At 39.2% G+C, this 12879-nt stretch overlaps 1 protein-coding gene across 8 annotated transcripts in view; it reads left to right on the forward strand.

The window, feature by feature from the left end:
• Window positions 1–12879, forward strand: part of LOC122568315 (protein O-mannosyl-transferase TMTC1-like) — a 273776-nt gene that overhangs the window by 149922 nt on the left and 110975 nt on the right. For all 8 annotated transcript variants that reach the window (XM_043727930.1, XM_043727928.1, XM_043727931.1 and 5 more), the window contains exon 3: window positions 2186–2259. In XM_043727930.1, the coding sequence (XP_043583865.1) occupies window positions 2186–2259 (74 nt within the window). The remainder of the gene's footprint in view (window positions 1–2185; window positions 2260–12879) is intronic.

The raw sequence follows: 12879 nt of genomic DNA on the forward strand, positions 1-12879 counted from the left end.
TTCGAAACGATCCCGTTTAACAAGCTCTCGTTCGAAAGCTACGAATTAAAAGTGTAGTATCGTGGACGAAAGGCCTAAGAGATATCGGGCGAACTATAAATAATGTCGCGAGAAAACCGAATGTATCGTCGGTCCTTCGATCGAGTAGTTACGCGGAAAAGGCCTGCGTGATTCTGACCACGAGCGGTTGCGGAACACGTGCGTGGTGGGGTTAAGACAAAAGACAAAGGGGTGCTAAGGGAGAAATACGAATTAACAGTCAGACGAAACTCAAAAAATTCTACTGGCTCATTGGCCGTCGCTCCAATTTAAGCACGCAGAGCAAAATAATGCTATATAAAGCCATACTAAAACCTGTTTGGACCTATGGGATCCAACTATGGAGAACTGCGAGTAACTCCAACATAGAAATTCTTCAACGATTCCAATCAAAAACACTAAGATTCTTAATAAATGCACCTTGGTATGTCACCAACGAAACAATCCACCGCGACCTCAAGATACCCACAGTCAAAGAAGAAATATACAAGGTCAAAAGCAGATATAACACAAGAGTCAACAACCACCATAAGCCATTAGTCACCCAACTACTTGACACGACCCTATCAGACCCGCAGACTATAAAGAAAATACCCTTTAGATTGAAACATTAAATTCAATTAGAATCAAACATAATATAAATTATTATAATCCAAGTTACTGTACCCAAATGAAGTTACTTAAAATTCTCAATGAGAATTGCTTGTAAATTGACAACCAAATAAAAAAAAAAAAAAAATCAGTGTCAGTGGAGAAGCCAGAGTGTGTGAATCGAGAAGTCAGAGAGATAGTGTTGCTAGTGTCACACGCTCAAGAGGGCCACCCGCTCCAAAATAGTAATCAAGTAGACGAAACATCCTGCATGCCACAGCTATCGAAATAATAACAAAACAGTAGTTAAATAGCCGCCTCTGGTATACATCCGACGATAACCCCTCCAAAGGGACTAAAATCTCGCTATAAAAACCCTCCTAAATTAGCGCTCGATACCTTGTTCTGTTATAACACTTTGAACCGTCACTCTGTTGGATTTATATAATAAAATTTCCATCATCTTATACGAAGTTCAATTTCTTCGCCTTGTTCGTGAATCGTTCGAACTGCGACGCGAGGAGATCACCGGCGATCTATCGGTTTAGTGATTTCTTGTGTCTGCGACGTGTGACACTAGCGTTGTCGAGAGAGTGTGATCCGCGTGAGAGAGAACGTTGGAACCGTAGTGACGAGAGTTGCAAATGAACTATTTAGTTGCCTTAATTATAGTACGTCATTGTATTTAACTCGTGTTAAATAACCAACGTTTCCTGTTTAACCAACATCTGTTTAATTTATTGTGAATTAACTAATTACAGTAAAAATCCTACAAAAGAGACCTTCGGTTTCTCATTTCGAGTGGCCGTATCAGCGGCGCGAGAATCTCAGAATTAATTATGGTTGACCGATTCGTCGTAATGGACGATTTCCGTAAATTTCTAAGATGCAGTCCGCTGAATGAAGGAGAATGAAAGGAGAAGGGAGCGTTGGAGCGGAACAAAGAAGGATAAAACGAAAAACGGAAGATGCTGAGGCCACCCAGTGGCACATACGAATCTATGGATCGAGGTGATCCTCGAGAATCTTGGCACCATCCAAGCCGGTAGCTCAAGACGATCTTCGGGAAGCACGGTTATTCACTGGTGGCGAACTGTCAATAACTTGGCCAGGCTCTCTTCTCTTTCAATTCGTCCCTGGCCCTTTGGATCACATGGCCGTGTTCCTCGTCGTTTGTCCCGTGAAAGGGATCCCCTCGTTGGCTTTCTAGCGCGTCGTGGCCTTTTCGTTTTACACAGCCAAATCCAATTTCAGTCCACCGCCTACCCTGCAAGATCTTCGCACTGGCTCCAACGTCCATTGTGTCCTTCGATTTCGCTTCTCGGTGCTCGTGTCGAGAACCTACAGATTTACCACTTTGGTATTAATGTTTCCGCGTGGAACCGATCATTGGGGTAGTTTGGTTCTGCGAGAATTGTTCCGCGTTTTTAATATTTCTGATACAAAATAATTTTTTTGCGCGATACAGTTTACATAATTTCTGATTCTATACCTTATATCGCCTTATATCGACACTCGTATATCAGATTTTCATGACATTTCCTTCTTGTTTCAGGTAACTGGCATCGTAGGACGAGCAGACGTACTCGCTTGCATCTTCTTCTTATTGTCGTTTCTCGCTTACCATGGGTGAGTGTAATTTTATATAACAACAATTGCTCCATACAAAACAATAGTCCTGATCCAGTGACAATTACTTTTCGTCCACTTGCTTCGTCATAATTGCGCTTTGCTTACTCGTAGTTAAGTTGAATGAAGTGAAACGAAGTTGAATTTAGTATAAGAAAGTTCCCTAATTTATTGCACATGCTCTCTACCGAACGTAATAATCAGATTGCAGGTTTCTATGCGTACGAAATTTAAAGATACCGTACGAGTATCGGTGGCGATACTTAACAGATGAAACTGGACTTCTACCTTTATTATTTTCTTAAAAATCCATCATTCAACGATAATGATTCCTTGCTTTGTCAATTAGTAACTGTCGCATTGTCGTATTACAAATTCATCGTTGTTGAAACGTCAAATCCAGCAAAGTACACTCCAGCGGAAAATTCACAGACGTCGGCCAGTGAAAATCCGTATCAAAAGAATAACAAAAGTGATCCTCTCTCATTTCCTACGTTCTATTCTGTTTGTTCTTGCGTTCAGGTTGCGAGTAACCAAATAAGGTTAGCGTGCCAGAGGCCATAATACAGCCATAATTTCATAGAACCATAGAACTTTCCAGGTGTGCAGATACGTACGTATGTACGTCAGTAACGTCGAGCGTCGCTAACCGTCGGGACGACGCCAATCTGACGTTGAAACAGCGGCCCATTTATTCTCATGAGCGACTAGGCGGTGTGTGGAAATTATAAACTAAACTAATTTACTCCCTCGGGCCCCGAAGCGACAGCCAACTATAGTGTATGCTGGGTGGTTGATCGCTTCCGAGCGTTCCTCGTCCTCTCTAACTTTCTCCCTTTGGTCGTTTATATCGATCCTTAAACGTGAAAATATAAAGTGCTTACGAGCACGATCCCGCGAACTTACCGCGGAAATCTTTTTATCGTCGGTGTAAGAGGATTGCGGACTTATGCATGGTAAGCGATGTAACGGCTAGTTCGTCGCTCGACTTCGGGCACTTTAGAGGGGGTCGTTTGACTTACCTGACTCCCGTCATGGTATATTACAGCGTTCTTCTGAAGTTGAAGCTTTCTTTTTGTTCCTGTTAGGGGTTGTGTCTTCTGCCTTGTTTTGGGGGAATACGGGGACAGAGATTGAAAGAAGAGTATCTTTAAGAGATTTTTAACGTCAGACTATGATAGCGATAGACTGATTGATAAGCGGATGGGTCGATAAGTGTGCTGAGAACGTGACATCGAAAAGTTCATCGAAAAATCATGAGATCGATATCACGACCATCTTTATTACGTTGTCGTGTCTCGTTTAAGTGTCAATGAACCGATGGAGCAAAAAATCATTGAAAGAACACAGCGCGTTAAAAATAGTTTAACACGGTCACATCCTTAGTTTAGCTTTCGCAAAACTCGTAACATTTTTATCAGGCATCCGACGCGACCGGTTTTTCAAATCGAGACCTCCGCCGTGAGAACGTTATCCAACGAAAGCAACAGCGGCCTGTTCGGCGAAATGAATTTCGACGCCGGACGGCTACGTAATTAAACTTGAACCTTTCGCGGGGCAACACGGGCCTGTTTGAAATGAGGGGAAAAACCAGCTCGTATTGCAATCGATCGCGGCGCTCTCGACGTCGAGCGAATGCGCGTTTTTCCCCTCGATGGAAATAAGAGAAACAAATATCGAGATAGCGGCGCGAGCCGTGTAAAATACGCGGTATATCGAGAGAAGCGAAGGTGCATAACTCGTAAACGGCGAGGTAAATGGCTGCTCTGTTTAAATGACCGTTGAAACGGGTCAGTGTGTCAACCCTCGGGCTTTTAGGTAATGAATCTCGAATGAATATTTGTATTAAAAAAGGGGCGGACGCGCGGAAGGGGGTGAAAGAGTAAGAGGAAGAATACGAAACGTTTGGGAACAAACGTTTATTGTTCGAAATCAGTGACATCGTTCGTCGAATTACTCAAACGTATTCGACTGTTAGCGAACGTTACAATACCGCCGAATGCTTGAATCTCTTAGTTTCGTTCGGATCGTTGTATCGGCCTTTTTCTTCGTCCACAGTTTTACAGTGAATAATTGATCAGCTGTTCGTTGAGCGTTAAAGTAAACGCGGTTTAACGGTGAGTTTTAATTTTGAAGAAAACGATGCTTTTGCTTTGGTACTTGGAGTAACGTTTCGAATTACTTCTTGCGAGAGAAATGTATATGGATATTATTTGCATACAAAAGCGATCATCGAAATCTGTTCTTTTTCGCCGTGTATCGATCTTAATTTTTTATCGAATCGTAAAATTCAAAGCTGTACGATCTATTCCAAAAGTCTCGTGATTCTATTCGTGGAACGTTGCAAGCCAGCAAATACCCAGAAAGGAGGATAGCGTTTGGAAAAACTTTTGGAACGAAAAGTAAAGCCATCGTTGAGTCGATCGATTGACAGCTGGATGCTTGGATAAAGCGGTTGTCTCGGAATCCACGGGATCCATTCGTCCGCTTTTCCATTTCCCTTTGGTTTAGCCCATCCTTTCAGCGACGATACTTTTCCTTATCCGCGTAATTGCCACCTTTTAAATCCGTCGATTCGAAACGAATCTCTTTTTCCACGGCTGCTTATGCAGCATTATGCATACTTGCCAAGAAATTAAGTGGCTAACGATTTACGTTGATCGCACTCTTCCATCGAATTCTTCGCTTTCTTCATTTATTACTCTGCTATTTCGTCGACGTTTTTCAACCATTCAAACCTCTCGCCATAGTTAGACACAGCAATACCATAAAGATTGATTATTCCGACTGCATTTGAGAATAAAATATTTACGCAAACTTGAAGTAATTTAATCGCGAAATGTACCATTGGATTGACAACTAAGTGATTACGGATTTTCTCATTACCACCTAATGACAAAATCCGTAATCACTTAGTTGTCAACCCAGTAGCTACGAGGATGTTTATGCAAAGTCTCCTTTTCACAAGCACAGTGAGAAAAGTGGAACCCGAGCAAAGATACACGTACTAACGTTTCACGACTAATATATTCTAACGACTAATCTATATTACTTTGGATATTTTACATATTTTTGCATACTATGTATATTCTATGCGTTCTTGTAACTAAACTTTCCATAAATGCGCAAAAATACGTGGCAACTGACAGTTGCGATAGAAATTTGATGGAAATTCGATGTGACAGTGGGATGTTTAAAGCATGTAGAGGAAAAGTGAAGCAAGCTACATTTTTTTCTAAATTGATCATGAGTTTATAGCGTGAATTTATTCCAATAAACTGTATTGGTCTAGTCGTATGAGAATGGAGGGATTCGTGTTGTTCGAATCAGTGCCAGATAACATAACGGAATCAATCGTGCAATGAATATTTTGTGGTCGCATCTATTTTAGATAGCGAATTATTCAGCTTCTTGAGTATTGGGGTTAAACTACTTTTGCTACCAAGGCTTCCGATATGTATATTAACTAGCTTTCCTCCTCAAGTATAGGAAAATAGTTCACTTTGCATAAAATTAATACACGATATCGTATGACTACACATTATTTACCCTATGTGTATGTACTTCAATCCTATATACGTATATATACGAACATAATATCTTGAATATTTTACAAGATGCGCAAGATAATTCCAAGAAACGTCTTACGTACGTTCGATACGAGCGGTTAACGTACGATGCCCCGATTCTCATGCAATCTTGATCTGTTCCATTCGACTTAAAATAAATAACTTTGAGCAAAATCCTTTTACACTGTTACGCCACGAGGCTTTCCATAGGCCGTTATTCCAAACCGTCGCTCGTGGCATCACGGTATCGCGAGCGAACCGTCTCGATCAGCCCGACAAATATACGATGTAGCGGCCAGCATCAGACAGAGCGAGTTCTAGAAACGTCGATTCGTTCCGTTATTTCAAATACACTCATAAGGTGACACGCGTGATCAGGGCGTGATCGGTAGCGTGACCCGAGCATGGTGGGGATCGCCTCCCATAGCACACAAAGAGCTCATCGAAGGGCAATCAGTATCGATTGAGGATCCGAACGGAATGCACTAAGAGAATCTCACGAACGAAATACAAGTCGTCTAATCTACCACATACAAAGAAATAGTGTAAAGTCGAGTCGAATAATTATATCAAACTAACTGCATTATCCTTAAAATAATTTGTGGCGCTTCATTATACTGTTTTATATATTGCAAAATACATCATTTCTTGTTAACCGTGTTAATCCAGTGTTAACCTCATTTAACCATCTCTGTTATCTTAACCGAAACAGGGGAACGACTAATTCGCGGCGTCGATTATCCGAATCGTAGCGAGAATTTACGCCTCTCGCTGACGCGCTTTCCTCGTGATCGCGTCTCTCCGCGAACGGTCGTAACATACACTGATGTTTCATCTTTAAAAACATAATAACATTAATACGTGGATCGAATTATACGTGTTCGTGTGATAAAACGTCTATCATCGTTAAAAAAATTCGAATTATTAAGCTATTCGTCAAACATCAGCGATCTGAGCGAAACTTTTAAATCACTCACAATTAAGCAGTCCACCAATCCCCTCGAAGAAAGAACCGTCCATTTCAAGTACGAACAGCTGCATTCATTAGCTTGATGAATCCATTTTTGAACACAGAGCATGGTCCGATAAATCATAAGATCAAGGACCTTTCGCCCGTTTAAATTCTTATCTCGTTTGGTCATTCGTTCCTTTAATCGAACTTACAATTTATGAAACGCCGTTGTTTTTTCCATTTCAATTTCTTTCCGCGGTGATAATTACCGGCCCGAATATCCAATAAGTAATAATTTCTGCGCGTAATCCTCCGTTTTCAGGCGCGAGCATACGACCATACTGTTTTTGCCGTCTCAGACGGAACTCGGCACTCCGCCTCGTTACGACAACCGTTCATTAATCTTACTTACCGAGCTTTGATGTAAATTGTAAGAAATGCCGCGTCGCTCTGCTCTGGACGTTCTCGCCGTTTTTACCGCCCCATGGTTTGCGCTTTTACCTCCTGGTGGGCTTGTTCCGCGTTAACCCCATCCTTCGAAATCTGGTGCCATTTCGCTTTTAGACCATTCGTTGCTGAAACTTGAGTCTATCTAGATGAGAACGTAGCCGAAGAACGAGATGTTTCTTTCTTTAGGTAGATCGGAAGAGATTCGGATGGAAGTCGTCGACCTATTCATTCCTTAGACAGTGTTGTTAGCGTTAAGCAATTTAATAACGCGAATGATTCGTAAACGATGTAATATTTACGAATTTGACACTGAGTTACTCGACAGGACTGGGAATAAAATTTTACTCCAATTTGTTGTTCGCTTGTTCGTTGTTCCTTAGGTATTTTGCCCGTCTGATTTCCCTTTGTTTCGTTTGTTAGATGAGAGAAAAGTTTACTCTCTCGAATATCTATTTGTGTCAATTAGCAACAATTACCATATGTGTTCGTCTGTGTGAAACGTCTTTGCAAATCTTCTTTATCAAATTTTTCGAACGATCCAATGAAAGATTTATTCGTTTTAGCTAACAGATAACGAATGTATCTATTATCTTCTTAGTCGTTATTCTAAATAAGTCTTGCAAGTAGACGGTACAGAATAAAAATATTTGAACAAAGAATACGAAATGTCGTAGTAAAGCGAGTTCTACGAACTTTAACAGGACTGGTGAGCAGTACGAACTGAGTTTCATTTTTACGTTCAACTTCTCCGATTCAAAAACATAACGCATTAAAAGCTTGAAACACGAGAACCATTGAATTTTAAAAGTATTTCACCTGAACATCGAGAATGATTGTAATAACAATTCCAGTCCGAGATACGGAACGAAATGAATAAATCCGAATTGAACCGATGAAAAGTGTAAACGAGAGAGGGAATTTAAATGATCGTTTAATTTACCGTGAAATGCGAGAAGAGGAAGCTATCTGAATCTGGTGAATTTCAATTTCGTTTCGGCGGAGGAAAATGTGTATTTCCAAACTTCTCGAACGCGTAATTGCTACTATCGATATATATATATATATATATATATCCCTTTATTGTCCCTTTCTCGTTTCTTTCTCACTTTTTTCTATTCCCCTTGCCGCTCGTCCCGTTAAAAACAAAATTATCTTTCACATTCGTTCAGAAGCTGCTCTCCTGCTTTGCTATCCGACCTTCTCGAAGTTTGCATACCGACGACGCCGCGCTTCAAAGATATCCTAATTTAATTTCAAGAAGTTGAAATAGTTCTCGGCGAACTGTAGCTTCTTCCAGTAAGATGAAAAAAGGAAACAGAAAGAAGAAAAGAAACGACCGACGAGTTTCTCAACGCCATTGTTATCGACGATATATCTTTAACTTTCCTCTGCTCCGGCTCGAAAGGTAACATTCCAGGGAGCTGTCACTTTACAATGACAAGTCACGAACTTTCTTAATAATAATTTACCTTGAGCAAAGGTTGAAACATCTTTCTGGTTAGTTGTACGTAGTAAGACCGAACGCTCGAACGTTACGTATGCTGCTGTTTTTCTTATTTTCAAAGGAAATATATGTATCGTTTAATCTCTGCCCGTTTCACATTCGTATATCTTTACCTCTTTTCTTTGTACTTTCGAATAATCCTTCTTCGAGTATGATATTTTTGCCGGTCGTTCTACCCTTTTGCAATTTAAATGCAAATTCGAATTATCTCGATGAAAGCAGGCGAAATGAAATTTTTTCGAACGTTTAAATTCCTTAAGGGTTTATATCGCGATATTTCAGTTCGAGTTCAGGTTAGTCGGAGAGAAATTACAATTTTACGACTATTAATTTCGCAAAAATATCGACAGAAGGTATGGATTTAAATCCAAATTTAGCACAGGCTCGTTTTTCCGCAACGCGGTTTCATTATTCGTCCCACGTATCGAATTACGAGGCGTTTCGCCACATTTTCTTCGTCTATATTTTTTCCTATTTTCCAGCGATCGTCCGGCCAGGCACAATGCAATCTAAATGTATCTCGCGAAGAATGAATATAATTGTTCCTTGCGGTGCCATGATTCAAAGATAGCTTAAGTTTATTATACCTTATAATGATCCTCGTTAATTTTTCCCAGGAATGCGTTATTAACTCCGCGAGCGATCTTTTAATTTGGACGTTTTTCAACCGTCATTTCATTTAGATCGGCTCTTCGGACCGGCAAGTAAATTTTTTAATAGTGGTTCTAGAAAGTCGCGTTCTAAATTTCGCGTCTCGTGGAAGAATCTTTAAATACGAGCCACCGTTTCTGCAACTTTTGCGCTTCTTATTGCATTCATTTGCTTTTGTCACGGTTCGAATCTGCCTGCTATCTGGCGATGTGTCTTTTTCTCGCATTAATCAGGTTGAAGGACCAAAGGCAAAGTACGGTCGGGGTGTATTTGGTACCTTTAGAGAAGCTTATTTTTTTCATTAATACCATCGAGATGAATTTTTCATTTAACGGTAATCACAGCAATAATATAATAATACAGATTATAATGTGCACAAATTTGAAGAAAGTATAGGCGAAGCATAATTTACATTTATAACAAAGATGGTGCAATATCGAAGACGTTCTTATTTCGGGCAACTTCTCACGAAGAAAATGTAATTCAACGTTATTTACAAAATCGATGTTGTATACACATACTCTGTGCATATATTTTGACAAGCAATGTATAATTTCCAAGGTTCTTATTTCGGGGAACTTCTCACGAACAAAACGTAATTCAACGTTATTTACAAAATTGATGTTGTATACACACATACTCTGTGCATATATTTTGACAAGCAATGTATAATTTCCAAGGTTTAACGAACAGTAACTATCGTTTCCTCTTTTTTGCTTAATACGATTGCGTGTAACGTTTTGATAATGGAGCGATATTTTCAAGTCATTTCTTATTTTACACTCAAGATAATATATATTTTACGCCCCGAGGCTTACTATAGGCCGTGTACCTAGGCGGTTATTCGGTCACTGTTTTGTTATTGTTTCGATAGCTGTGGCATGCACGATGTTTTCGTCTACTTGATTACTATTTCGGAGCGGGTGGCCCTCTGAGCGTGTGACATGACCATAGACGCGACCCCGTGCGTGGTGGGGGTCGTCTGCAAGAGAAGACAAAGGTAAAAATCGAAGGGCAATCGGTATTATAGGAGGAGTCAAACCGAATGCATCGAGAGGTTCAGAGAAATAAAATTAAAATTGCTTAGTCAAACGAATACGTCGAGAAATACTGTAAAGCCGAGTCGAATTATAATAATAAATTAGTTGTATCATCGTTAAATCATTTGTAACGTGTTAATTATAATTTTAAATATCGTTAAAAATAGAAGGTTAATTAAGTGTTACAATCGAGCGATAATTTACGCCTCTCGCTGACGCGTTTCCTCGCGATCGCGTCTCTCCGCGAACGGTCGTAGCAATATATACAATATAATAAAGGGCGTGTCATCCAATACACCTGATACATTACGATCTAGGATTCTATCTAACAATAAAAATTTTAGTAAATAATGTGTGTAGTATCGTGGACATAAGGCCTAGGAGTTAGCGGGTGAACCACATACAATGTCCCGAGAGTCTAGGCGTCTCTTCAATCGTATAGTTTTGTAAAAAGGGCCTACGCGGCCTTGGCCACGAGCGGTCGCGGAACACGTGCGTGGCGGGTCTACGGAAAGACAAAAGATACGCGAGAGCAGTCAGTTTTAGTTTGGAAGTCGGAGAGAATAAATCGAGAAGCCAGAGTGTGCGAGTTGCGTTGTAGAGTATAGTGTTGCTAGCGTTGTCGAGAGAGTGTGGTCCACGTGAGAGAGAACGTTGGATCCGTTGTGTCGAGAGTTGTCTAAATTGTAGCGTGTTATTGCGATTAGTTCACGTTAAACTACCATCGTTTTTCTGTCTATATTTGTACAACCCATTCATTCTAAATAAATCACCAATATCAGGATATAATAACAGTATATTCCATTGACGATACTACATGTGAATACAAAATTTGAAACGAGGTGTATTAAAAAGATAAAATAAAATAAATTAAAATATCGTGTGAATATCTAAGCTGTCATATTTTTGAAATTTTAATAACTGTTTGACAAAATCAGCAGCGAGTGTTTCGACACGGACTTTGTTTGTTTGATTCGTTTATCTGATAGTCTTAGAGTGGCTCGAACCATAAGTTGTTTACAGCCATACTGAAAACGTCGCCTTATCCATATAAAGTATACGAAAGGACAAAATATGTAAGCAGAAGCTTAGTCTACTGCCACGACCCAACCAGTGTTTACCCAAACAAAGCGCAAATCCTCCTGTATATAAGCTTTCTTTGTTGGACGTGTTATTACGTATTCTTGGCTTGTAGGGTAAGCTGTTATTAGACATCGAAAACAAGAACCAAAGGAAAGAACGGGGTAAATATTTTTGATAATTACTATCGCCGTACTCATTCCATTACTAGTTAATTTGCTATTTACGTGAACTACGCGCGATCATTATGCTAATGAATTTAATCGAGTTAATCGAGGAACAGAATCTTTTAGAAAATCACGTATATGTAATTTGTAAATTGCAATACATTCAAATATTCAATCGATCAAATTTTGATGAATTAATTATATGAACTTTCCGAGGTCGAGACTTTCTTTTAAACATTTTGGTATCTATTTATACATTTGATACATTTTGTTATACGAGCTTTGAGAATTAACTGAAAACTCACGTTTCCGGTTAAAATAATGCAGTGAAACATAGTGATTAACTACGGTATATAACAAATGGAATTAAAAGGTACCTCAGTTGCACATTGTGTACTCTCCATTTCAGCGAGAGTTAACCGCTGCTATTTGAAATCGAGAGAAATAGAGGAATAAACATTGTATACCCGATCAAACAGTGGTTCATCGTTTAATAATATTAACCAGGAAACCAGCTCTTTTTTTCTGTTTCTATCAATTCTCTCGTTATATACTGGTATTTTAATTCTTTTGCAGTGTTCTGCGCGAGAATCTCAGGCAAATTAAATAGAATTTTATAAATATCGCGTTTTAAATGACATTATTAGCCTATGAATGTTCATACAAATTTAGAGTACTGTTAATAAGTCATGCGATATCCGTGTCGATTGTTTTTCACGATTAAATATCAGAAAGACGCGAAACTAACGGAGATAATCATAATTAGAATAAAAATCTCGTTAATAGTCCGTAATTAAGACACAAAATTAGAATCGAAGTTGGACTTTTTCTTGCAGAGTTATTGAATTAAAGACTTGTCTAAGTTAAATTCATTATTAGCTTGCAAGTATTTACGTGAATCTATGTTCTTATGAATATAACTAAATAAATGCAATCTAATCAACTAATCTAATTTCTTTCATCCGCTACATATTGTTACAGTAGAATGAGTGCTATACTTTGGGTATTTTTCGACCTTTCAATTCTCCATGAGTGCATAGACATCGAGAGTCTAGTCATTACACGTAAAGCAATCATTTAATATAATTTTTAATTCTATTTCCTGTATTCGATGTCAAAATGCAAGAACTCTTCAATCGTCACTGTGTTACTCCGTCAAAGGGATAAAATGAAAATTGAAAATTTTCGTAAGTTTCAAGATGCAGCA

Source organism: Bombus pyrosoma, linkage group LG6, assembly GCF_014825855.1.
Source record: "Bombus pyrosoma isolate SC7728 linkage group LG6, ASM1482585v1, whole genome shotgun sequence".
Lineage (NCBI taxonomy): Eukaryota > Metazoa > Arthropoda > Insecta > Hymenoptera > Apidae > Bombus > Bombus pyrosoma.